Source organism: Emydura macquarii, unplaced genomic scaffold (genome assembly GCF_026122565.2).
Source record: "Emydura macquarii macquarii isolate MOO-44397 ecotype Brisbane River unplaced genomic scaffold, CSIRO-AGI_Emac_v2 contig_1644, whole genome shotgun sequence".
NCBI lineage: Eukaryota > Metazoa > Chordata > Testudines > Chelidae > Emydura > Emydura macquarii.
In genome coordinates, this window is record NW_027131781.1 from 3,187,970 (window position 1) to 3,215,891 (window position 27,922).

A 27,922-nucleotide genomic window follows, 5' to 3' on the forward strand; every position below is an offset into this window, starting at 1 on the left:
CTCCACCGAGAGGAAGCCAACGTTACATACACTAACAGTAAAAAAAGTTTTCCCAAGTTAACAAGTCTACACTGAGTAAGAGCCATTGAATAAAAGTATTTATTTTAATGCATTTGCAGATACATGCTTAATATAACTGCAACCTTACATCTGACCATATTACCCTCACTCCCTACCATCTACTGCTAATGTCATTAGCATCATATAATAGTTACTTTTCAACATTATGCGCACTCTCAGGATTCTTGTTTTTTTGTCATTAGGATGGCTTGAAGACTGCAATGACTTTCAGAAGCCGATTTGTATATGTACAGAACACTGTTAATCCAACAATTAAGTCCCATCTCTTATTGGATAATTGTTCTGATGGGTAATTCATATTCATAGGTGTTAATTATAATACAAAACCTGAACAGGCATAGAAATATTTCTAAAGTGCATTACTGCAGCTAAATAAATAGCAGCATTTGTGTATTTAAAAAACAACCTTACAAAGTATCATGACCAAAATTGAAAATATTTTGCACTATAAAAAGAAAACCTGACAAAAATCACAAGGCAAAGGCTTTGCCTGATTCAGTCAACAGGAGATACAGAATATCATCAAGAAGTCCACACACACAAAACAGAAGGCCTCTCCTCAAAGTTATCCATAATACACAGCAGGGCAAAAAAAAAAATCAAATGCATTGACTACACGTATTTCATCAGAATTGTGAAAAAAGTCTTTCCCTTAGCCGCTGTCCAGCATAGCCGGTTATAAAAACACAAGTCTGCAGTGTTAGCATAGCAGTAACTTTACCAAGACATCTCTGGCAGCAAATTCTGAAGAACTAATTAAAAATCCCTATTTTGTGAACAGCATTCCAGTACAAGAGTGAATTGCAGCTCATGGTTTTCTGCGCCTGAAATAAAAAGAAACACAAAACAACTCTTTCAGATCCAAGTTTTGACTCTCACAGATTTACATAGTCTATTGTATGAATACAGGTTTTAAGAGAAAATAGTGATGGAAAGACAATAAATTGGTTCAGTGATACAACGGCGCTATGCATTTTATTCAGCGCATCAGATCAGGGAGCAACAACCCTTAAGTAACCACAATGTGCTTTTGTGCACAACATTAAGTTACCACTTCAATGCACTAGCACGACTGACCCAACAGGCAAACTGAAGACTTGATCCTGCTCCTATAAAGGCAGTGACAAAGCCCATTTCAATAGACATGGGACCAGGCTCCAAGATTACAGGGAAGGGGGCTTTGAAGAGAAGTTTATACCACAGCACGATTATGCCCATTACAAGGAAAAGGTTTGTAAACAGATCTGAAATCATGAGTCTTCCGATCACAGATTCCCAAAAGCACCAGATTTCAGCTGTGTTCCACTGCTATTGAACTTGTATATACAAGTTTTCCCATTGGTAGCAGTGTATACCATAGACTGAAGTCTAATGCATTAGCTTCTTATAGTTGTTAAGCTTCTCTGTTTTGGCCTGAAAATTTGTGAAGGTTATCTGATCATTATGGTATCACCATGTTTCTACCCCCAACCCCAGTTTTGCTTCATGAAAAGCCCTTTTACCTCTGAAGCCCTCTCTCCTGCCTGTAAACATCGTGTAAAACTGCAAATTTTCTTCCCCTGAGCTGAATGGGTCACTTCCACAGCACTGCCAGCACCTATCTGCAAAAGGCCAAATCTGCATATTGAACTCTATTCTCCAGCAACTAGGCCATCAGACCTATCTAATAAGCACTTATTCTGTCGGCAAATGTTTGAGACCCATTCTTGCGGCTTATGATGTTTAATGTCTAAAGCCTAGTATTTGTTTGGACTCTGCTGTTAGAAACCGGGACTTCTACACATTATCAGGTGAGTTTTCTATTTGTCTAGACGGGAGTTTTAGATACACTAACTCTCACGGGTGAGACTGACCAACTCAAAAAATCCCCAAGAGGCTTCAGGTTGTCATCTGTGTGTTCAGTAGGTGGTGCCCCAGACTCTAAAAAGAAGCAGGGCTGCTCCGCCATGTCTAGGGCCTGTGCTTCTCTAGCAGAAGCTTCAAGTACCAACTACCATCTACCAGACTGGGAATTGAATATTAACTACATCAACTTTGCCAGCAGATTGTTGAACGCCATCCCCCTCCCAAGGTACCCTGTACAGTTTTTGTAAACTAATAAAATGTAAACTATCCTTCCCTCCCTCCACCAGCCGAGATAGCAGATCTTGCCCATTTGAATGTGTTACTAACATTGACACAGCATAAGACATTACTTTAATCCTTTGCAACCTTAGATGAAAGGCCAAGAAAATGAGGGCATAGTTCAGTCGTTTGTTTTCTCCTGTCCCTGACACTCTGTTCCATCTCTGAGCTGTAAGGACAGTCAGTGTTCCAGCACAGGTTTGAGAGCCCACTCAATTTGCCGCTGAAGATATATGGTATCAGTGTCAGATTTTACTATCATGCCTCAGGCCAATGGTTCCAAGCGTGACCAGTGATTTCAGTTGGGGGGCCCAAGTTGAGATGTCTTACAGGGAACTGATATTCAGAAAGTCGGCCCAGTTCTGTACGTCAGGCTCCTTTAAGGCTTATCAAGTTGGGCACTCAAAAAAAAGTCACTGGTCACACTTGAAAATCTTGGCTTCACTCTCCATATTTTAGGCTACTCGTTGTTCCAATTGCCCTCTGAAGCTGTCCATTTGGTGATGTATCACTGCTACTCGATGACTTGAGTCAGAAAAGCAGCCAGAGAAACAAGAAATCCCATTCACACCAGCAGAGGAGCAAGACTAAATGGCTTGAATCACGAAGTCCCCAGGTTTGACGTTTCAGGATTCAATCCTTACCTTAAACCTGGTAAGACTTGAGGGAAATAGTATTTTTCCAACCAATTAGCATTTAGAGCAAGGAAGCCAGAAGCTCCAGTTATAAGTTAGTGTGACACCTACTTGGGCTGAGCATGATGCTGATATCCAGGTCCAAGATTGGATCCTGCCCTCATCTCCACCGCTACTGAGCACTGAAAAGACATGGGCATTAGTCACTGCTGCTGCAAAAAGCCAGCGAAGAGAAGACAGACTTAGTGGCATTACCCCAGATTCATCTGGGCATAAGAACCTGGTTGCCTACTTGTAACTTACTCTGGTTTCTACATCTGTCCATTCAGATTCCGCAGCATCTTCTGGTGGAGTAGAACTTGAAGGTGATGATCTTCGCTTTCGACTGAAGAAGGCAGAGAAGAGTTAGTCCTGAAAGACTGCTATATACAGTTCGGTAGACTCAAATGGGAGACTGCACAAGCCATTATCTAGAGATGCTTCTAGTACCCCCAAATCCCAGCAGTCTGCTAAAGCTACCAGTAGCTCCAGGGTTTACAAGAAACCCTTACCTCAATTTTATATATATGAAGCCGGTAACTTCAGTGCAAAATCTCAGCAACTTCATTCTTCTGAAGTTTATCTCCAGACTACTGATGGAATTAGGGCTGTACGCACATTCTGTGTGTACTAGGTTCTTGATATTATTGCTATAGTAAAATTAAGTGCAACTGACCCAGTCGGTGATTCTTGTTTTAGAGTCTCTATCTCTGTGAACTGGACTGCCTGTCCACCACCTCTGGTTTTGTAAACGTCACCCTGAGGGAAAGAAACAAAACAAATTACTTATAAATTAATATAGTTACTTGGATATTATGTTTGCACAGAAACATGAATTGTAGCCAACTAGAAGGTGATCTCAGTGTTTGCATTAAACTACTATTTCTTTCAGGAAACCCCTCCAACCACCCGGAGAGTATAAACACTTGAGAGATCCATCAGCACGCAATGTACCCAGAAGTTGGCAGCTGCCCCCAGAAATGGAACATGAAATTGCTACAATAGCAGATTACAAACAACTGTGTCAGGCCCAGTTTCAAAGCTTTCATTCTGCAGTATAGATAGATCTGTAACTGTGTTGGCAGCAGGGAAGACGCCTGGGATAAATGAGGTCAACAAGCCCTTAAATTAGCATGTAGAGATTTTCTTTTTTATTTTAAAGTGAGAATACTTCAGTACTCATAGCTAGAAAAATCATCAAGTTTAAAGTTCCTCACAAGAAGCACTTATCAGTTGTTTGTTTTTTAAAGTGATGACAACTGGCATTTCCAAGAAACATGGAGAAAGCGATCACCTGGCTGAAGAGACATCTTTTGTGAAACTGGCAGAGCCCCACAGCACTCAAAGCCAAGGCTGCTTCTCAACTTGCTTTACGTGTTTGCCAGACTAACACTTGGAAGCCACATTCTGAAACGGTCAGATTTCATATAGCTCGGCTGTGGCAGCAAGATGGGAACGGGCTCATGCTGCTAGAGGAATGCAGCGACATCACTTCAATGAGACGGTCAAACCGCCACGAGCAGACTTCAGATAGCCAGTGGCAGTCACAGGCTCACCCCACACCCACTAATTATGGGTGGTGTCTTACAGACTAGGCTAAGAGATCGTTTTTATCAAAGTAGGTTGAGCTTTCCTTTTAATCAAACTGATGCAGATGCAGCTTGGTATGCAAATGGCTAGAAGAGCACATTAAAGTACTGTAAGCTGACTTTAAAATAGTATTCTAAGAACTGACATGCATCATCCCCCAACCTGCAACTTCCAAAAATCACATTTAACAAAAAGCATTTTAAGTCAAACACACCCTTAGCCAAGCCAACATCAGAAATACAGGATCCGTTAAGTAGGATTTGACAACACTGACAGGTTTGCCATAAAGGTATTTGCTTTACCTTAATCAGTTTAGTTTCAATCTCCCCATCAGAAGCTAGTTCCTGGTGTGTCAGCATGTACTTGTCACACTTAGCTAGTGCCTTTTCGTTTGCAGCTGCTACTGTGATGGCATGGGGGACATGTGGCTGCATGACAGTTTCTGTGGGCACGTTAGAAGGTGGCTTATGATCTACCCATCTCTCCCCCGCTGAGCGTGATCGCCTGTGTCTGAGACGAACTGCAGGTGCATTCTGATCAGAGTGGAAAAGGAACCAGAAGAAATAAGCACAATCAATAGTTAACTTACTTCAAGCATGTGAGTAGAAGTGCAGTTTTTCAGACTCAGTTAAAATGTATTTGGATGCAGAGCAAAATTTCATGTCTAAACTTTTAATCAGAATTGATCCTGCAGGGCACCATTACTGACACCCTTACACAAAATTGCTATTAGAATTATACTTGGGCCAACTCATTCTTTGCAGTTTTAATTAAGTTCTATGTAGTTGGCTGGATTCCTTAACAGGAACTTCAGGCAAAAAGATCTCAGCATCTCAGCAGTTCTCAAATTTCCAGCCAAACTATGAATTCCACACATATTAAAGAAGCCTGAAAAAGCAAAGTTACTTAAAATAGTTCCCATGGACACATTCCTCGGTCAAATGGTCTATTTCTCTGGTAACTGGAGAAGGAGATTTGTGGTACAGGGTTTAGGAGGTGTCACTTAGGACTGAAGTGTATTTCCGGGTAAATGCTGCAGAGAAGGAAGAAGTTGACATTAGCTCCCTCTCCAGAGGGAGACAAGTTTGGGGCTCAGTTGTTGTAATACATCTGAAGTTACTGGTGTGTGGATACCCTCACACCACCCACCCTCCTCTGGGCAAAACTAGACATTATTTTCAACTGCTATAGGAAGGTCAGACAGCCTGTTAAATATGGATCCTCTTGTGAGATTACAGGTGGAAAAAGGTTACAAGGAGTCTGTGTTCTTTACAAGAAAATATCCTTAGCATAAAGTTTCTTCTCGGAAGTTAAGCAGAAGGATGGTTGAAGTCTCAGGAGGGACGTGGTAATTCTCTTCTAAAGAAAAAAAACTTGAGGGACCTCTTGCACAAGGCTGTAATTTATGTCCCTCAAACTCAGGTCACACTTGACCAAGAGGTGACTTTAACAAGGTGCACATTTTAAATGCAGCTCTTGATGTGGAGCTGAAGACCAGCTATAGAAAGGGCCAATATGAACACCAGACTCAAGGGATGAAGTTATAATGGTACCTACCTCTCACTACCCTTCTTTGAACTGCATAACTGGGTGACTACAAACCAACCTTTTTTCTACAGAGGGCTAGACTAAGTAAAATTCCAGTCACAAAGAACTATTATATACTGTTGTCCCCCTGTCAAATAAACTCTACAACAGAGGTCACAACACTTCCCTCCAATGAAGTGCACGAAAGAAGAGGGAGAAAGAGCCTCTTTCTGACCCATCCAAAGTACACAAGATCTCCATTCAGTCACAAAGTGCACTGTCCCCTTCAAATTCAGCCTTCTCCTAATACAACGCTCGAGTTTACATTGCTGAGAAAATTACAGTTTTAAGACGAGAAGCGAGACAAGACTAGTCATCCAGGTAATGTTTCTCTAACACCAGACTAACTAACAGCTGTAAATGATAAGGGGAGATTTTACACTTGTCTCACATACACACCGTATAAAAATCTGTTTCACTAGTGACATGTGGCAAGACCACATAACTCAGATCCATGGATACTAACCCCATCCACTGCACTTCCAAGACCTAAGCATCGATTAGGTTGTATTTTAGCAACAGCTAGAAGGTTTACAGTGCACCCTCTTGATAGGTCTCTTCTTAGTAGCCCCAGACACTGTTTACAAGCAACTATGTTCTCTGATCAAGAGCTACATGCTCTCAGGATGTAGAAAGCAGCCTTAAGATTTGGGCAAACAGAAGTTTTCAAGGCTCACCTATGGCTACCTATGGTAACCTTTTTTTTGAATGGATGAGTGAAGTATTCATTTTTCCACTGGTAATTTTGTGTGACAGTTCTGCAAAACAGCCGTAGGCGTTTAGATCCTTAAAAAAGGGTGCACTGTATTTGACAGTAGGCAATGTTCCTTAGCTTGCTGCCAACAAGGGTTAAGGTATACTTTAATCTGAACAGCATTAGTATGAAAGCATGTCACTTGCATCCAAGAGTCTCTCTCTAAGAGGAACTCTGATGAACAAGAGTGATTAGGTTGGTTGTATTATTAAGGGAGTCCAAAATATGGATTCACAATGAAATGGAGATTTTGCTCCTGGTGAGACCATGTCTCAGAATAATTTGATGGTATTTTGTCTATTAGTTTTTCCTGAACCCCTGTAGCAAGAATGTGGTGATAAACTGCACAGAGTTAAGACAAGCATGATCTTCTTGCTATGAACTGGTACACGGAACAATCAATCACTTAGACCAATTAAAACTGAATGAGAACTGCAAGTGAAACCACCTGCTTTATTACAAACACCCAGATTTAGTAAGAATATTTGAATGGTTGTATGAATCCCAGACTCAGCTCTTTACAAGTGAGACTGCTTGTCCAAACACTGTTTCCAGCAGATAAATTAAGTTTGCACAAACAGCTCATGAGACCACCCTTTAATCTGCCCAGAAATGATGCTGGCAATTGCAGACTGCCAGACAAGTTTGAGACAGAGAAATGGAGACAGAAGGTGGTTTATAGTCAGAGTAAAGTTAATTGGTGTTCCTGTAGAGAGCTATATTACACTGACGAGACACAGACATACTGCTTTAAGGGCTTTTATATGCTGACTTTAGGAACCAAATTGGATTGTGTTTTGCAAGTACCATGACTCACAACTTGGAGGCAGCAGTCAAGTGTGAAGCAAATTCGTAAAACAGGATCCAAATCCATTTCAGGTGTGAGCTCACATATGCCAGCACATACTAAGCTTAGCAACTGTTTGAGAACGGTAAACTTTTGAGCCACGGCAACCAAGCACTGCTACATGTAACCATTGCTAGGAGTGGCACTAACCCTGCAGCATTGATCCTCTTCTATTTCTATCTCATCTCTACGGCTGGGGACCTCAGTGACTCCAGTCCAGTACATCCCTCGCCTTCTGTCTGACACATTACAGTTTCTATTTTGCTCTGGTTCATGTTGTCTACTCCTTGCATTAGGTGTGCCATTGGTACGCTTGTTGTATGGTGAAAGTTTCTGTTCCCAATCCGAAATACAGGATGCCACAGAAATACTGCTACAAGAGTTAGAGCGCCTATGCAGCTGTGGCTGGCTCATGAGAGGTTGGTTGTGAGGGACTTGAGTAACATAGTTACTAGAAAACTAAAGAAAATGGAAGAGAAGTTAGTGAACACATATACTTTACCAGTTCAAAATTGTAACACTTCGCAGAAATCATCCTGTATGCTCTCTGCATATATGCTAGTCAGCCAATCAACTCATGTACATCACATAATTAGGTGTTTCATTGTCTGCTTTAAAAAGACAGGGCACTCTTCCAGTTAGTCAAGTGTAAAAGTAAGAGAGCATGCAGACACACCACACTGGAAGAAAAAAGTTCAAGGAATTTAGTAGAGTCCAAAACAAAACACTCATTCTCATGACCCATTCCTAACCACTGGAGAAAAATAATCAGTTGCATATAGCTTTATAAAATCCAGTTTGTCTCAGCACTGACACACAAAAGGATTTATATGTAACATACTGGTGCTGGCGGCGGGGACACAGATCTCTGAAAAGCCTTCTCCCGGTCCTTTTCCCGTGAAGGTCTCTCTGGTTTTTCAGTCTTTGGTTCAGTAACAATAGCTTTCAATTGCTTAAGTTTCTCATCTTTGACCCAGAGCTTGTTCTGCATCTCCAGCTGTTTTGCTGCCACACGTCGCTCCTGCAGGTGGGAACGAGAAGGATATTGTTTTAAATAAAGACCGGATTACACAAGCATACGTTATTGTGTTGAAAACTGAACGGAGGAGAGCTGTGTATTCCAAAGGGAATGAAGTCTTTCCAGCCAACATTTAGACTCCTCAAAGTACTGGCTGACTATGTACACTAGGCTCAGGCAACTTTCAAAGCTACTAGCACCTTCAAGGTAGTTCTAATTGAGGAATGAAGTGATGACATTCATTTAGTAGCACACAAAGCCACTACTACATGAACCAAGTCTCTAGCTCAGGTAATGAATCACTAGAACAAGTTGATTCCTCAGGAGCTATTTTCTACCCTACACACACATGCTATTGGAAGAAAATTTGGTGTTGCTAATGTATCATGGAAAACAAGGTTACTTACCAGTAACTGCTGTTCTTCAAGATGTGTTGCTCATGTCCATTCCACTATAGGTGTGTGCACGCCACTGTGCGCGGCTACTGGAACTTTTTTCCCCTTAGCAGATCCCGTAGGGCCGGCTCTGGTGCCCCCTGGAGCCTCACGCACATGCTGCGGTATATGAGGCGCTGCCGGCCCTACAACCCCTCAGTCCCTTCTTTCCGCCAACTCCGGTGGCAGGGACGTTGGGATGGGTTGTGGATGGCCTGCTGCACGTAGAGCAAGTGAGGGTCACGCTGTCCTGCACATGAGACCTGCACCTGCCCCTGATCAACCAGTCATCCAGGTAAGGGAAGATTTGCACACCTCTTCATCTCAGGTGGGCAGCCACTACCGCCATGCATTTGGTGAACACCTTGGGGGCCGACGAGAGGCCAAAGGGTAGGGCTGTAAATTGGTAATGGGAACTAGCCACTGTGAAACGGAGGAAACACCTATGGCTGGGGAGGATAGACACATGGAAGTAGGCATCCTTGAGGTCGAGGGAGGCATACCAGTCTCCTGGATACAGGGAAGGGATAATGGAGGCTAGGGAGACCATGCGAAACCTGAAGTCGTTTGATGTATTTGTTTAGACGACGCAGGTCTAATATGGGTCTCAGACCTCCTTTCGCCTTGGGGATGAGGAAGTACCTGGAATAGAACCCCTTCCCCTTTCTGTCTTGGGGGGACCATTTCCACTGCACCCTTGTTGAGGAGTGTGTCGACCTCCTGCAAGAGGAGTTGCTCCTGAGAGGGGTCCCTGAAGAGGGATGGGGGGGGGAAGGGCAGATGTAAAAATTGTAGGGCGTAGCCCCGAAGGACTATCCTGAGGACCCAACAGTCCAACATGATGTTTGCCCATTCGGCATAGAAGGGCCTTAATCTGTCTAGGAAGGGGCGGAGCAGATCCAGGGGGGGCGGTAGGGGTGCCACCCTCAGGCGCACCATCAAAATTGCTTTTTCCGATTGCCTGACCCCTTGGGGGGCCCCTGATGGGGGGTTAGGGGGCTGATTTCACCTTCTAAACCCCCTGTTCCTATCCCTGCTCCTGTAGAGCTGGAAGGGCTTAGGCAGAGGCCTTGGTCGCTGCTGCGCCTGGGGCCGTGACTGCCGCCTGGAAGCTTGGGGCGTGTACAGGCCCAGGAAATGGAGCATGGCCCTAGAGTCCTTAAGACCGTGCAGCTTCGCATAGGTCCAATCCGAAAACAGGCCCGACCCATCAAAGGGGAGGTCCTGAATGGACTGATGCTGCAATCCTCGGGGCTGTCCCAGGAGGTGCCACGATCACCGTCTCATGGCCATGGCAGAGGCCACGGCCCTACCCGCCGAGTCTGCAGCATCACTCGACGTCTGTAGTGCTGCCCTAGCCACCGGGATTCCTTCATCGAGGACAGTGGCGAAGTCTGCGGCCTGGTCCTGGGACAGGGCCACAGCAAACCGGCTGAGGGAATCCCACAAATTAAAATTGTACCTGCCCAGTAAGGCCTGGTGGCTGGCAATCCTGAACGGCAGGGCTGCCGTCGAATAAACCTTCCTCCCAAACAAGTCTAGTTTCTTGTTGTCCTTGTTTTTGGGAGTGGACCCTGGTTGAACTTGCCTGTCCCGTTGGTTGGTCACATCAACTACCAGGGGTCCCGGGGCTGGGTGGGTGAATAGATACTTGAACCCCTCGGCCAGGACATACTTTTTCTCGGTCACCCTCGATGTAGGGGCGACCGAGGAGGGGGTCTGCCACAGGGCCTTGACAATTAAGGACCCTGTCATGGACTGGGAGAGCCACCCTTGCTGGGGCAGCTGCCGCCAGCACGTTGAAGAGGGTATCCTCGTCCTCCTCCCACTCTGTAATCTCCAGCCCTAAGTTAGAGGCCACCCTCTTAAGCAGCTCCTGGTGTGGCCTGAAATCTTCCTGTGGCACCACGTGGTCCCTGGAGACTGCCTCGGCTGGGGAGGAGGACTGCCGAGGTGTGACCTGTGGCTGTTCCCCCCTTGACAGTCGGGTGCACCCATGGAGGATCCCTTCTGGGTCTGCGGTTTAAAAGCCCTGCATATTTTGCATTTGTCTGTCCTGTGCTCTTCCCCCAGGCACTTACGGCACCGATCGTGGGGGTCGCTGAGCAGGAAAACCTTCCCTCAGGAGACACATGGCTTAAATCCAGGTGACCGGGGCATAGCCCAGCCACTCTAAGCCCCTCAGGGGCTTCTATCTAACTAAACTGAACACTACTGAACAACTACTTAAAACTAACTAAGGACTACGAATAACAAGGAATTCAAACAATGGGGAACGGTACTTGCAGAGAGCAAGGCTAGTTCCAGCAACCGTCACGGGCAGAAAGAAGGGACTGAGGGGGTGTAGGGCCGGCAGTGCTTCATACCGCTGCATGCACGCGGGACTCCGGGGGCACCAGAGCCGGCCCTATGGGATCTGGTAAAGGGAAAAAGTTCCGGGAACCGTGCACAGTGGCATGCACTCATCTGTAGTAGAATGGACATGAGCAATCACTCGAAGGAGAAGAGCAGAACCCTTGTGGCTAAGTCAACTGACAAAGAATCTGATTTCAGGAGGCAAAAAAGTTATGAACCAGAAGGAATTAATGCGAAACTTTCTTAAAAAAAAAAAAAAAAGCAAATATTTGCAAAACAAAAAGTTACCGAGTTTACATCAATACCCTTCTAGAAAAATTCAACACCTGCATAAGATCACACCTGTCAAATTTCAAGCTGAGAATGGATGGTCTGGTCTCTCTCAAAACTGGGCACACAAAGAAAAATTAACATCAGCCCCAGCTTGGTGTAACAAGCGTTGCTCCATTAAACATATCTAATGAATATGCTAGCATACTTACACATTCCTTCTCCCACTTCATTGTAGTCTCCGTCACCATGCCTTGCAATCGTGCTTCCAATCTACGCTTATCAGAAGCCTGACGCTGCAATTTCTGACTTTTGCTTTCCAACTCTTGTTGCAAATTACGTTTGTCTTCTTCATAAATTGTAGTAGTTTTCTCTAAAATCTCAATCTAGAGGAAAGACCACAGCATTTTCTCTTTTAAGTTTCATACTTCATTTCTCATGATGCATTTTCTTGAAGAGGTGTACAATAAAGAAGCCAATCGTGTTTTAAACATACTTTAGAACATCATCAGCAATTTTAGTACAGACATATAAATACACACTCCAATGAGATCTCTCTGAAATTTCAAGACCATTTCAGAAGTTTGTAGCACACAGTTTAGCGATTTCTGGTTATTTTGAAAGAAATGAAGTCTCTCCTCATGTTAAAGCCAAAACAAGACAGACATTTTGATTAAAATTCCCCACCAAATAAGAGAAAACTAATTAATTGAAGTACTTTGAGAAAACCTTATGCAGAAAAACTTCTGGCTTTAAAATTAAAAATATGCCATATGCTAATAAGATAAATTTTGTGCCTAGGAACTGGGTAGTTTCAGATTATGCAATAACAAACCTTGTACTCTAATGTTTTAATTCTCTTTTCCAGTCGTTCAATCTCCATTTTCTGTCCTGATATCATTTTCTCCTTTTCAGTGAGTTTTCCTTGAGCGTAGTTTTCCTTGGATACAACGCTGCTATCAAATTCTTGCAGCATAGTTTTAAATCCAAGTACTGGAACAGATTCAGACATTGTAATCCATATAAATTCACTTAGGGAGAATCTTTGCACCCCAACCCCGAAACATTAAACTAGATCACGGTTTGTCTTTCCCATACTGGTTTGAAATATGAAGATTGCCTTATTTGCTCACTGACATAACCCTGCCAAAAGTCGGATTTATTACATCAAGCCACAGTGGAGAGTTTCTGAAGCATCATTCGTGAACTTAGGGGAACAAGATATGCTCAGCCACCTGCCCACTGGGACAGAAGATACGGCCTATGTTTTACTTCAGCTGCTTTGCACAACTACCTCTTCATGTATTAGATCAGCAGAGGAATGATTTCACATGGAGAATCACTGCTCACCATTTCTGGTGAACTCTTCTGACAGCATCTGCCGCATTCTGTGGCGTTTCTCAAGGACTTCAATTAGCCTAGGAAGCGTTTGGTCATCATTCACGTCCAGTAGTTCACATGATGGTAATGTGGGGAAGTTCTGCAGAAGCATTTCTATAACGGATTGTTCTTCGCTTCCTGTAAGGATTTTAAGCAGACAATCCAGGACAGCAAGCTATTCTAAAAACATTCCAACATTACAGCACACAGACCTAAGCCACATACTCCCCCCTCAAAGCATTTTGGAAATTAAAATGTTCAGATTTTTATATCAGGAAGAGTTTCTACAACCTAGAGGGTAGCTCATCAGGCACAACTGTACTGAAAGAAGAGTTTGAATGGGACATTGTTGCATGTAATAATTATTTCAATAAGGGAATTTATAAACAAAAGATAGGTGTAGAGGGAAGTTTGGAAATTTAAGAAGAGAGCGCAAAATTAAAAAAATCTTTTGAGCATACAATTTTTTTCCAGTTCAAAAATTATTTCTTTGTCCAAATATTGCTGTTTCCATACCCATGACCTCCCTCAAGGGACAGGGTAAGGGAAAGTTCATCTAAATCTCTGTTATCACTATATTAAAAGTTTACCTTCTAACTAGTAGTAACTAATATGTGCACTAAAACCAACCGTGCTCATCATAAATTTATAACCCTGCAGTACAAACCTAAGGTAAAACAAAGATCTCTTACATAATCTATAACTTAATTTAAATAACCTTAAATAACCTAAAATAAGTATATTTTCATGTATTTTCTATCACTCAGAAGTGCTGGACTGACTAATAAGTTTGTGCTATGAAACCATGTAACATCACTCCAGGTTTTACCTCCATTAATTGGGCCACCTCGAACCTCAAGTTTTCGTGAGAGTTCATCCTTAAAGGCCTGATTTTTAAATCGGCGTCCTGGGGTTAAGCCACACAGTGGTTTATCAACAGGTCTTGCAACTTCAACTTCTTGGGTCATTTCTGCAAATCGCATGACTTGCTAGGGTAGAACAATACTCAGTTTTAGATACTCTGTATACAGATACCACATTCTTTAGCCACAGTGTGAACTCACAAGTACCAAGACATATATTAACAGGGACATTACACCAAACACCTGTCAGGGATGGTCTAGATCAGTGTTTCTCAATTGGGGTTCCGCCGGAACACCGTTAGGGTTCCGAGAGAAAGTGACATCGTGCTGCTAAGAGCAGCTGTTCTCCGTGCCGCCGAAAAAGGGAAGATGTCCCAGATTTTTCGGCGGAGGGTATCGAGTATGAGTGTAACTTCCCCGTGGAGCCTAAAGGGTTTCGCAGGGAAATTTAAATTGAGAAACGCTGGTCTAGATAATGCTTGATCCTGCTCTAAGTGTAGGAGATTAGACTAGATGTCCTCTCGAGGTCCCTTCCAGTCCTATGATTCTGTGATTCTCAAGTTGAGATGGTTTTTAAAAATTAAGTTACAGGTAATTCTAACTACTACAGCTCCTACCCAGTTTCCCTGGTGGTCTTACAGTCACTTTTTGTGTAAGATTCTCCCCCCCCCGCTATGCAGCCAGCAAGGGAAACTGTGAAACTGACCATACAAAGTGCTGGCAAACAGTTAATGCTTAAGAGAAATGTGCCTTCTTTCGGTTACAGTATTCTTCAATGCCATTTTTAAGAGTAGGGAGTGTGATTGTTAGGTGGTGGGTTTCCCTTTAAAGTTTCAGTTTTGTTCCTTTGAGATTCCTTCGCCTTTATATTTTCCACCTCTTCTTAAGAATTTCAGCAGTTCAATGGGGATGGGACAAAAGGGGGTAGCGGGGAATTCACATGCAAGTTACCAAGCTTTCCTCGTAGTCCTCAGCCTTGGGGTTAACGCACACAATCATACGCACTTTTCCTTCTCCATCAAAGTAGTTCTTGAACAGGTGGGTTAGTTTGGAGTCTCGATACGGGACCATCTAAAAAAAAAATTGAAAAAAATCTAACAACATTCTCACCATAATCACAAGTCATGACAGGTTAAAAGACAGTAAGAAGGTGCACTGTTGTATACCTTGTTCGTTCCATACATTTGGTTCTCCCGTAGAACTTCAATACATGTTCTTAGTGTCATTAATGACTGGTTAATATTTCCTGAAAGAAACAGAGCTACTGTTAAGCACTCAGTTGGATATTGCCCCTCAGTTACAGGATTCAAAAGTTAATGACCAGTTTATGCCTAAAATAGCATCCTTTGGGGGATAAACTACTCTGATTAGAGCAGGAATATCTCAAGCCTTTTCTAGTTACATTATGAAAACAAGTAAATGCTACAATGAGTAATGTCCAGCTTTCCAGATAAGGGGATTTAAGAGCTATTTGACTTAATGGAACAAAAGACACCAGACCATACAAATAACTATGTACCTGCTTCACGTAGTCTGTTTCCTTCAGCTTTTGTCCTATTAGTTCTTTCACTTCCAGCTAAATCAACTAAGGACAGCTGGCTTAAAGTTATTTGTTCTCGCTCCTGTTACAGAAAAAAAAGCCTTAATTAATGCCATTCGCAGCACCTCCCCAATATAGGGGAAGAAATAAAATTATGTTAAGGCTTAAAAGTCCTGTATAACTATTGTAAGTTAACACTTAATAAAGGTTAGGGAGAAAATTGAAGCTCTCTCTCATAATTATGTGAGAGACTATGAGCTACTAAGGGTTTAGTGCCTTAGCGTTCCACATTCTGGAGCCCAGGATTCATATTCCATCTCAGGCAGTCTCACACTACGAATGCCTTTCACAAAACCTCTCCCAAGTTCTATATGCTTGGTTTCTGTGTAAGCGTAGCCAAGACAAAGAGCAAGGGAATAACAAGCTTTGCTTATTTCTTTAATGCTCATCCTCAGAGTGAGCTTTGACTTATGAGACATTTTAAAAGTTCATCTGGAAACTAGTGTCCCAGACAGAATCCATTGTCCAGGTAGGTCACATTTAGAGTCTCACTGCCCTTCCCTCAAACCCATTGTTCTCCTTTAAATAATTAGCCTCTGAATTTCACCTGCAGAACGTTATCTCCATCTGCATCCAGTGGTGCCTGAGCCAACTTAATCACGAACACACTATGAGAACGACTAGATTCACGATTCAGTTGAGTGTTAGCAATGCGTCTCTTCTTTTGACCTGTTAAAAAGAGAGCCCTTTAATTTGAGTGGCAGATGTGTAGAGGCCATTCAGGTCTTCATGCCATAGAGTTTCTACTATTATGACAATAATATGAAGAGATACACATGACTGAAGTGCCCACTACATCTTAACAACTCTTACCTCTCCAAAAAACTTCAAAAGCTTCTTCAGTAGATTTTACTTCTACTTCGGTGCATCCTATAACATACATGTTGTGATTCTGGTCCTCACGGAGTATTTTGGATTGTGGCGGTCTGCAAAGAGCATTGTTTAGATCAAGCTGACAGACAGCAATACTTTTAAAGCAAGCACCACGCAAATCCTTATTTTTAAAGGACCAAATTCAACCTGAACACAGACGTAAACATTATCCCACAACAGAATGAACAGCCAATACAAATGCATGGGGAAATATTGAGGCAGGAATAGTTAGACTTCAGTTATTGCTTTGCTTTAATTCATAAGCCATATTTAATTGCAATGCATAGTAGGCAGTATGAGGCTGGAGGGCTATTGCTACTCTCCTTCATGCATAAGCTCATACAGAAGCACGTAACAGACTTCAACAGCATTATTCTGAATTTGCCAGAGAAGCAGAGAAAGAGATGGGGGGGGGTCTCAATTTATTTATAGCAACATCATACAATAAATTCAGCATTTCCATTTTGTAATAGAAGGAACAATACGCTGTGCACATACATAAAGTCACCATTCCACACAGGAGTGTTGCAACTGTTCCACCTACCAAAGGAATAGGGTAAAATATTACAACACTCATAGCAGCTACCTAACGTTTTAATCATTGTAGTTTGCACAACTGGAAACAATGTAAAAGCTAAGACCAATGTATGGAAATGTTCAACACGATGGTGATCCTCTAGTGCAGGGGTGTCAAACATCCGACCCGCAGGCCAGGTATGGCCCGCCAACCGTTTTGGTCTGGCTCCTGGCTGCAGTGCATGCTGTCGCGACATCTCGCAGTGTTGTGCTCTCTGGAGGCGGCAGCAGTACAACGCGGCAGCAGCACGTGGAGCGTTGTGTGCACGAGACACAGCGCTCCAAAAAGGCAGGAGAGGGACAGTGTTGCCTTGGCCCTGATATCTAGCAAATAAAATATAATACTACATAAAAATGGCTGTGCCTAGTATTTCGATTTATGGTATGTATGGCCCACTTGAAGTGCATTTAATTCAAATCTGGCCTGCCATAGCAAATAAGTTTGACACCCCTGCTCTAGTGAGAGCTGAACAAGTGGTTAAACCAAATAATTGTAACTCTCCTGTTAAAGCCTCATGACCTAGCCAATAAGTTCTCCGGGTTTGTGTACCCTATTCAGAGCAGGAATCCAGAAATATTAGATCCAAAGACTGCAAGCCAGAGCCGTGGCAAAGTTGTATGCATTAATTGTTCTGCCATGAGTGTGTCAAGTTTCACAAAGATATTTGTGTATCAATAGCGATTTGTGAGATCCTTAATTTTAGATCCATTTAAAGAGAAGCACAAAGCAGAGAGAGTTAACCCAGAGACAAGAAAAGTGTGCTCGTGTTGCCCCTAACAGGCATTTTTTTCCAAAATATTCCTAAATTCTGTAGCAGTGGGATGATGCTCATTCAGAGGTTGCCTTCAAAAGCCAAAGTTTCAACTAACACCTACCATTTCTGTTCCTGTTTCTATGAAGTGTAAAGTTGATTAACAGTGAGTCAATCACCAAGCCAGTATCAGTTTCCTTGGAAACAGAAGTAGGAATGGCAGCTAAGAAGTTGGAGTTGTGTAGGTTGCAAGTTGTAGTCATGAGTTGAGAGTGCTCTTTGTAAGACAGCATGAACAAATTTTTGAGTCCCACAGGTTCCAAAAGCCTGTGCCAATGTAACTAAAACTTAAGTTCCTCTTTTAAATGTTCACATTCCCTCTAGGAAGAGTGTGTTACAATTTAGCATCAGCAACAAGACACCTATTATGCAGTTTTAGACCCTGCTATTGCACTTAAACAAGCCAACTCCGCACTTTATCACAGCAAGCTCCCATCTTTCAAATGAGGTTGAGACGGACTTACAAGTCTACAGAGGGTGTCAGTGGCAAAGTCAGATTCAACTCTCTCATTCAGAGTCTTGTATCAAAGCCACTGTACCAGATATTTCTTTCTTGAATAATCAAAGGCAGGATCTTTGGACTCAAGACAAAGTGGTGGAGGTTGTGAGCATATGTCCAGGTAACCCAACATTAATTACAACCTCACTCAAAGAGACATACTAAAAAAGACACTTACTTTGGTTTTATTGGATCAAAGGGAATTTCCTCCAACAGGTCATATATGTAGTTATTGTAGATTTCAATATAGGAGACAAACACACCGTAGACATTGTCTTCATCAACCCCTTCCACTCTGCAATGATCTTGAACACTGATCATATCAGCAAATTCTGGATCTATTTGTCGTCTGCTAAAATATGCATGACAATATTACAATATAGCATCCATGGCCAGCTGATGACTTATAACATAGCTAATTCTAGAGTACGTATTGAAAGCAGCACAGTACAGGAAACAAAATCATCTAAGGGTATGTCTACATTGCAATTAAAAACCTGTGGCTGGACCATGCCAGCTGTCTCAGGCTGAGAGGGCCCGGGCTAAGGCACAGATTAACTGCAGTGTAGACATTCAGGCTCAGGCTGAGGCCCAGTCTTTAGTATGCTGCGATCCCAAATGTCTACACTGCAGATAAACAGCACCTTAGCCAGAGTCAGCTGGCATGGGCCAGCTGCAGGTAGCTAATTGCAGTGTAGACCTATCCAAAAATGCCCACGTTGAACACTGATGCAGGTATCCAGTTCTCTTCCAAAAAGAAAGTTCTAAATACTTAAGAAAGTAGTTAAAAGCTTAAATACAGTCACATTTATTACTAGATACTGCAATATAAAATTTTCAGCTGTAGGTGCATTACCTAGTCACATTACCAATCAACTACAGTCAGTCAACCCTATGGAGAGCTCATCAATACTAGGTACTTATAGCAGCTTCCATTCATTGAACTCAAATGCTTTACAGACATGTTTTAATGAAACATACCTTTTACTAACAGGAAAGGCTAAAGTACAGACAGTTTAAGTGCCTTAACCAAAGTAATACTACAAATCATATTGCAAAGAATAAGAACCCAGGTTGCCTAACTTCAAATTCTCAGCTTTAAATGTTGACTAAACTATGCTTTATCTCACCAGAAGAAAAAGGAAAAGTGCTATATTAACTCTTCCTGCAAGTGAAAGAGGGGCGAGAAGTGTTAATGAAAAGCCTCTAAGTTGTCTGGAGAAGTGTTAAAAGGGCCACTTCACTTTGAATGGTCTCTTACAATGTGTGTTAACTACTTATGCTAAACAATCTGTTCCTCCTTGTATTGTGCTGTGACACGGAGTACTCTTCCCAAATCAGAAGAAAAGCTCTGTGTACCTTGAAAGCTTGTCTCTCTCATCAATAGAAGTTGGTTCAATAAAAGATCAACTTTGTCTCCCTAATATCCTGAGACCAACACAGCTACAACCCTGCATACATGTGTATTAAAACACTATTTCATTCTACAAGCTACAATAATTACTTACTTGCCAGATGGAGTCTTTGGAATAGGCATGGCATCTCTTTTCTGACGCTCTAACAAAGCGTCAACTTCACACTGCACATCCACACCATTCTTGTCATCAAGTTTAAAAACCTGAGGGCAGCAAATGGAGTTAGATGTCATGGGACGTTCTTAAACACTAGTAATGGCAGGTTTTGACAGGGGTTAGATGCAATAAAAATTTCAGCATTATAATAGTGAAAATATGACTAATGTCTCCACAATGATCAGACCAAACTGCTTCATTTCATTGACATGCCATCCTGTAGTCACTCCCCTTTTTTGACCAGGTTCTTTTTCTGATGTAGATGTTTTATTAGATTAAGAAGGACTGGAAGGTTACTCTTATAATTTAGCTATTTAGAACAGAGAATAACTTTTATTGTGTTTTAGGCTGTTACTGGGTAAGTTTCTCTTAAGACTTAAAACAAAGCAACTCACAAATCGTTTGGCCTGCAATGGTCCTATGCTGTTGAAGATCATGTCTAAGCACCGGGGAAGAAGTCCTCCATCACCAGGAGAACCTGTCATTGTGTGTGTTTTCCCACTACCTGTCACACCATAGGTAAAAAGGAGACCTAGGAGTAAAACAGTTACAGTTAAGTGTTACTAATTAGAGCTTTTAAATTAGAAAACCTTCAACTTGAACTATCACTTGATCCTATCCAATAAAGACAGAGGTTAAAAAAAGGCTTCCTCATTTGGACTGGTTGACACTAAGGCCTTGTCTACACTAGCATTTATGCTGGCAAAGCTTTTGTTACTCAGGGATTTGGGACAGGGGGACGGGGGTGACAAAACCCACACCCCATAGCAACGTATATTTTGCCAGCATAAACAGACGCTTTCCCACGCTACCACTGCTTGTTTAGGCGGTTTTATTAGGTCAGTGGAAAAGCCCTCTCCTGTTGACGTAACATGGCTACACATGAGCTCTTAGTGGCACAGCTGTACCGATACACCTAAAACATACAGTGACACAGCTGTAGACTAGCTCTAATAGTGAAGACATGTTGGAACCATCTCAGGGGTTGGAAAGGAAAGTTAGTCTAAAGGAGGAAAGACCACAGCCGCATGCCTTTAGTACCAGGACTGCCCAGATAGCTTCACAGTAGCTAGCACAGATATTTCCCCATCACACTGTAACGCCGCTCAGCACCAGGCTAGCGGGAACTAGCAGCCAGACCATAGGAAAATATTAGAAATAAACAACTTTCTGCGCAAAGACCCCCTTTTGGTTAAGTACATTTAGAAATCAGAGTGAAGGCAGCCATTTTGACCTTTGCTTAAAACCTGACTGTGGGAAGCTTGTTAGTTTTTGTTTTGCTCTGAAGAGCTTCAGATACAGCTGCCAGACGGACCTCAAGAACCTGGCTTCACAGTACCGAACAGTCTTTGCTAGGTCACGTGAGCCAATCACTAAATTACCACCACGCTCTTCAATAGTGCTTTTAATCCATAGATCATTATCCCCATTTTACAGGTGGGGAAACTGAGGCATGGAGTGGGGAGTGACTTGCAAAGGTCATCCAGCAGACAAGTGGCTGAACCCAAAATAGAACACAGGTCTCCTAAAGCACTGGGCTGAGATTCATCTACAATCAAGCCTACAGGCTACTTACAAAAATTATACAATGTCATGGTTTTATATACAAACGCCTCTACAGTTGATTGGTATGCAAGAAAATTAAGCCTCAATATAAATATCTTGCATGCATCTGAAATAGGAGTAATTTAGAATTGGACGGGGTTTTTTGCACCTTCTTAAAAGGAAGTTGTTCCTAATTTCATGAAATAATAGGACCATTTGAAGACTTGTTCTGAGCAGACAAACTCAGAAACCTTGATAATTTGGGGGAGTGCCAGAATAAGCAAAGTAAAACTGAAGAAAATAAGCATTATTAAGGTTTTTTACCACTGTTAAAGCTGTTCAAATGTTTCCAGAGGAAAGGAAAAAACAAGAGTAAATACATGGTTTAAGCTATATAATGCCACTACGGTATGTTAAATACCAAAAACATCTGCATACCATTTTTCCCACGAATGAGATCTTCTACCAGCGGTTTAGCCACAACATCAAAGAGTGATTTCTGAGTGACAAGAGCTCCAAATACTTCCTTAAACGTATACTGCGTCTGGGGAAAGAAACCATACTGATGTAAATCTGGCTTTTAGACATTTCTCTACGTAACTAAAAAACACTGCTTTTCACTAGCTTAGCAAAAGTACACTCTCTTTAGTGTAAGATTTCATGTAGACAACCACATTATAAGTTTATATAGGGCTGCACACGACAAAGAGTAACAGCTCAAACTCTGATAAAGTCTAATACTAAAGACAATCACATTATACTGAAACAATACTCTTGCTGTACTATCAGGACATACCAATTACCACCATACTACTTTGTTGTTCCTCTCTGTTCCTGTCATTTTTTTTAAAGTTAGAATGCATTCTTGCTGGGCCTTCTTGTGTGCTTAGGAAATACCTAGCACATTCTAGATACAAAAGGAAAAAAAAGCTACCCTTGTTCCCCCAAGATAATACGAGATCAGAATTGTGTTTGAGCGGGATGAAGAGGAACTGGATGTGTGCACTGTATGTGGTCCCATAATAGAACTGAAGGAAAGAGTGTTATGGAGCTGCAGAGCTGAGGCCTTTTTCAACATGCACTGAAGTCAGAGGAAGCCTTTCCACTAACTTCAATGAGCATTAGATCAGGCTCTTGATAATATGTTATATTATGTTTGGGAGTTAAAAGCCTGCAAGTTGAGGTTATTGTGGATGTTAATTGGTTAGGTCCCTGATTTTTAATTACTGTGTTTAAGCAATTTAACTCTAAATTAAGAGTTTAGTGTGGGAATATATACATAATTTAATCAAATTGGTTTGTTTTTTTAATAAAAAAGTGAAAAACAAGGTTTTAGAAGCCAGCATTTGTAGATTGATATACAAACTGTATGTCAAATCTGTGTGTCGCACTGGTTGAATTGGGGGGGGGAGGGAGGGAGGAAGGGGAGACATTTATTTAACATCAGTATGTCAAAATCATCATAATTCATGTGAGATATGCCGTGTCAAGTACAGTTAAAAAGGCTGTAATATGCTAAGTAAGATGATGATGTTTATGTTCATGTGTTGGGTGTGTAATGGAAGTTATGGATATGGTTGATACATCTGTATTTCAAATTGGGCTGTGTCTGGGCGACACCCCAAACAGGATGGTTGCAGCACTAGCCTGCTTAATGGCCCATTAAGAAATTCACAGGTACAAGGGGCCCAGGGGGAGAAGCCAGGAATATACCTGATGAGTCACCAGGACTGACTCTTGTGACTCTGGACTCCATCTTATTCCTGTAAATTTCCACTAGCAGCATGGCAAAGGCCAAAGGACATAAAAAGCAGCTGTCCCACATCCACTTTGTCTTCAATCTTCACCCTTCACCACCCTTCACCACCTCTGGATCAACTCATCTACAAATGAACTGAACTGAAGCTGTGAAACAAAGTACTGAAACCCATCCAGGTACTGGATGTGCACCAGAGGGACTATACAAGCCTGAAAACTACACAATTCTATTAGAAACTTGATATATATATGGACTTTCAAATCAATTGCATGCGTCTGATTGCTTTAATTATTTAACACTTCTCATAGTTTGTTTCTTTCTTTTTATAATAAACCTTTAGTTTTAGTTACTAAAGGATTGGCTGGCAGCGTGGTATTTTGGGTAAGATCCAAACTTATATTGAACTGGTACTGTGGCTGACCCTTTGGGGTCAGGAGAAACCTTTTTGGTAAAGAGCAAAGAGTTTTAAATAACTGGTCTCTTTACTGGGCCTAGTGGCTGATTGGGGGCCAAAGATTGAAAGGCAGTAAAGGGGGTTGTGTATATTGTTATTTTGGCTTCTTGATAATCAGTGTGAGGAATCAGAAGCACTGTTTGTGGCTGGTTGGGAAGTCTGACTTCAGTGTCACCCACCAGTGCTGGGAGAATCTGCTCTCCTTTTACAGCCTGCCCTGACCTTGGCATTTTCAGGTGGCTGCCCTAGGCACGGACGGGTCACACTATGATAAACAGATTAATTCCAAAGTTTGCTGGACAAAGTTAGCATACTTGCTAATTTTAAATTTGTTTCTACTGATAGTCTTAAAAAGTGACATACCTCCCTGTATTCCCCATTCCGGAATATTCTGTATCCATCAGGAGGATGAATCTGAACTGTTGTTTCACTGATCACTTCTATGCAACTCTCCTGATCCTGAAAACCAAGCGGACGCACCCTACAGTACACCTGATGGAACAGAAATCAATTTTCTTAGAAATGTAACAACAACAAAAAGATACTCTACTCTTGTTCAGTTTTTTGACACAGTCAGGTGAAATTGAAATTGTGACGTTTGCCACTACAGTTACATGCATCTTAGAAAGTTACAAAACATTAATACATAAAATTTATTTTAATGCCCCTAGACATTTGGTCAATTGAATCTACATTAGCCAACCACTCCTACCTAGTGATATTTTGCAGTGTACTTCATGCTGCAGAACACTTAATTTGTTCTACTTTAAAGCCACCAAAGTAGCAGTTATTGTTTGTTTTTATTTCAGCATTTTATAATTATATACCAGATATGTTCTTGAAGGTACACCTGATCTACAAAAAAAAAAGTCACATAAGGAAATTCCATGGCTGCTTCTCTTTAGAGAAATTCCTATTATGGCAATGACAGAAATATTTTTTGTCTTAAAACTGTCCTCAGTGCCATTAGCAGATTAACAAAGTCGCTCTTTTAACAGACGTGTCTACTTCTGTCACTTGTCAATGCATCCTGACAGCGCTGTCCTTGAGAAATTTTCTACTCTAAATTACCACACAAGAGTCCCAGATGATTCTGGAGCACACACTGCCCTTGTGGGAAAAGATTGCCTCTCAAGTGCTTCCAGTCACTCAGAAGTGCCACTGACAGACTCTTACAATCCCACACAATCCTTGTTGGCAATAAGCAATGTTGTAACTCAGGACCTTGAGCCATGGCATCAGGGAAAGATGGGAAAGGGAAGTAACTCTGCTGGGGATGGGAAAGAGAAACTGAGGAAATAGTCTCTCTGCCACTACATGGCTTTCCTCCCCCTTCTTCACCAGAAAGCAAGCAGAAAAACATTTAAGAAATTAATTAAAAATGCATAAGCCTTATTGCAACAAGTAGATTCCAAAAAGATTTAAGCACAAGTATAAATAAGCCTGTGCAACAGGAAGGAACTGCTTTCATCTCATCAGCATTAAGGCAGGCACACAAAGATCAAGGAGAGCATCCTGCTAGTAGAAAGTTAATCATAGAAATTAGCATCACTGGGTTGATAGTCAGCTGTTTCACAGAAACATCCTTAGCCATTAACACTACAGCACCATTTCAGAAATTTTACTGACATTTGCCCCAAACAGCTTCTCAAGGCTACAGCAGATTTGACATAAAAGAGAGCAAGAGGGGAAAGCAAAACATCTTACCCCAACTGGATCTTTCAGACTTGTATTGGATGGCTTCTTTAGCACAGGTTTTCTAGGAGTTTTAGTTCTACTGAAAATAGAGAACTGAAAGTTAGACTTGTCATCCAGTCACATGATATATATATTGATTAGGATAGTTCTATCTAAAGAAAATTAAATTGCCTCTCCCCGACAATCTTTTAAACTAACTTTCCAACAGCAATGACCTATCTACATCTCTAAGAAAACACTTTTCACTTATGGAAACAGGACACTTACTCCAACAAGCAAGTCATATGCTAAGGCTTTGTCCTCGTTGCTAAGGTTTTTGTGTTTTCATCTCAAAGTAAAAAACCTGAGAGCTATCCAGGGGCACAGATACAACGAAAACAAGGCATTTTAGTTGTACCCTCAGGTAAAGTAGGTGAGGTCAGCACTGTATTGTAATACTCACTTTAATAGTCACAGGAATTTATTAAAAACACTGCAAGTACCAACTCCAGCGCACACAGGCAGAACTGAACTTCCTGCTACACCTCTACACCAATCAGATACAACATAACTAGGCTTGGGCAGATTAGATTTTTCAATCAGTGTCAGTAATCATCATTTTCACCATAATCACACAAACAGGCTAAAAATACGTCCATTAATAATAACCAAAATTTACAAATAGTCAAAGAAAGAAAAATGCTTCTTGAAAACCATTTGATAAGACTATTTACTATGTGCATTTTGACATGTGATGTTGATTCAAAAACGTAAAGCTTTATTAAAACGCACACTATCAACATCTGTCAGTGTCTGACCCCCCCCCCATAATTTCCTGCAACTGTGAAAATTTAAAATCAATAAAAGTTGAAAAAAATGCTTTAAAATAAATATTGATATAATCTGTCAAAATTACATATATATAAAAAAATCAAATTCTGCCAAGCCTAACAGAGAGAAATAATAAAATAAAATAAAAATCTTTTCTGAACCCCCTCTTCTGGCCTTCAAGCAGCTCTCAACCTCATCATCAGAAGCAAAGTACCCAGAGACCAGGCAGGACTCACCAACTCAAAATGGCAACAGAACATGGCATAACATCAGATGCAAAACCTGCCACATCAGACCTTTCAAGATCCCCGGGTTCTACACATGCCTATCACAACACCTGGTACAACTCATCCACACACTAAATGCCCCCATAGAAACTTGAACACAGACAATTACTACGCTCTCAAATGACACCAAGAAATGATAAAAAAGACACACACACACACACACATCACATTTTTCACAATGCCATCATATCATCTCCATATCTGACCTCGCAGTCCTCATCCTCAAAGAAAATCTGCACAAAACCTTCCAAGACGAGTCTGGGAGTTTAAATCCATAACGTTGCTAGTCACTAAAAATCACGATCTTAATAAGGATACCGGATTTATGGCTGGCTCCTACAGTCCGTAACCTGCTCACCTCCCGCTTTGGTTTGTGTTATGGCAGCAGCGGTGTTAACGGGCCCCTTCACCTCAAAGGTGTCAGCGACTTCTGCTAAACTCTGCCCCACCTTGTATCAGCTGCGAGACCAGGGAGACCTTCTCCCAGACCGGAATTGGTCCGGGCAGCTCAAAAGCTTGTCTCTCGCCCGCCCACCCACGGAAACTGGTGCAGTGAAAGATACCACTTCGTGTCACTCCGACCCGCCGGGACCAACACACCGAACCAACCGAACCACGGAGAGAGACGAGGTGGGGGAGGGGGGGACGTAATGTCTGCGCTTGCAGCAATCCGGCGCGCCCCTCCCCCACCACACCCCCTCTGGGGCCTGCTCTCTGCCACGGGGCGGCCGGGACAGGGGTGACCCCGGCCCCAGAGGAGCCCCGCGCGACCGACCGACGGACCGACCGCCACCGCCTCACGGCGCAACCCGCCGCCAGGACACCGGCAGCCCCGCCCCCCTCGCGGGGGCATTTCTCCCCGCCGCCGGGGGAGGGAGCCCCGGGAGGGAGAGAGGCCTGGCAGGAGAGCCGAGCCGAGCCGAGCCAAGCCGAGCCGGGAGTCCCGCGCGGGGCCTGCCCCCTACTCACGCCGCCTTCATGGTGCCGGCGCCGCGCTCCCTCCCTGCCGGGCCGCTCCCTCAGACGGTGGCCTGGCGGCACGGGCCGGGGTCGAGTCCCGGACGGTGGCCGGGCGGGGCCGCTCCCTCGGGGGTCGGGGCGCTGCTGGCTGCAGCTTGGGTCTCGCTCTCTGGGGTTGCCCCTCGCAGGCTGGTTTCATTTGAACTCTCCGCTCCCAGCGGCCCGCGCGTGGCTGTGATTCAAATCCGGCCAATCAGAGCCTGCGTCGGCACGCAGCGCGTATTACGTGCGGCGCGTACAATCGCCGTCACCATGGCGACGCGCGGAAAACTAACGGCCGGGTGGCCAAACACGGCCCGGCCGGTGGGAGAGGGGAAGGCTAGGCCTGGCTGGGTCCCACGGGGCCTGCGGAGCTCGGGGGGGCGGCACGGGGCGCGGCCCTGGGTGGGGGTGGGGCGGAGTCAGGCCTAAGGGGCGGGAGCCGGGGCCTAGCCGCTCTTC

At 42.9% G+C, this 27,922-nt stretch overlaps 1 protein-coding gene across 6 annotated transcripts; it reads right to left on the reverse strand.

The window, feature by feature from the left end:
• Nucleotides 1-76: 76 nt before the first annotated feature.
• KIF23 (kinesin family member 23) lies at nt 77-27,648 on the reverse strand. 6 transcript variants are annotated; one of them, XM_067555492.1, is made up of 24 exons: nt 27,431-27,648; nt 25,374-25,443; nt 24,030-24,158; nt 21,892-21,997; nt 20,304-20,440; nt 19,846-19,955; nt 18,516-18,686; nt 16,949-16,990; nt 16,391-16,503; nt 16,125-16,246; nt 15,497-15,599; nt 15,144-15,223; nt 14,929-15,048; nt 13,944-14,103; nt 13,085-13,252; nt 12,570-12,727; nt 11,947-12,120; nt 8,499-8,678; nt 7,808-8,116; nt 4,772-5,002; nt 3,556-3,638; nt 3,144-3,225; nt 2,952-3,022; nt 77-905 (listed from the first exon to the last, which is right to left on the reverse strand). In XM_067555492.1, exons 1-24 carry the CDS (start codon nt 27,439-27,441, stop codon nt 890-892), a joined length of 2,946 nt encoding a protein of 981 aa, XP_067411593.1. In that variant the 5' UTR covers nt 27,442-27,648; the 3' UTR covers nt 77-889. The 6 variants fall into 6 exon arrangements, with proteins under 6 accessions (XP_067411593.1, XP_067411588.1, XP_067411587.1 ...); XM_067555487.1 differs by lacking the exon at nt 16,949-16,990; XM_067555486.1 differs by lacking the exon at nt 16,949-16,990 and having other exon boundaries at nt 18,516-18,689.
• Between the last annotated feature and the right edge of the window lie 274 nt (nt 27,649-27,922).

Excerpts from the sequence above, each read along its gene's own strand:
- KIF23 (XM_067555492.1), bottom strand. Across the intron at positions 21,998-24,029 it reads GGAATGGGGAATACAGGGAG|ACGCAGTATACGTTTAAGGA; the intron begins GTATGTCACTTT and ends TTCTTTCCCCAG. Across the intron at positions 15,600-16,124 it reads ATGGAGATAACGTTCTGCAG|GAGCGAGAACAAATAACTTT; the intron begins GTGAAATTCAGA and ends TTTCTGTAACAG.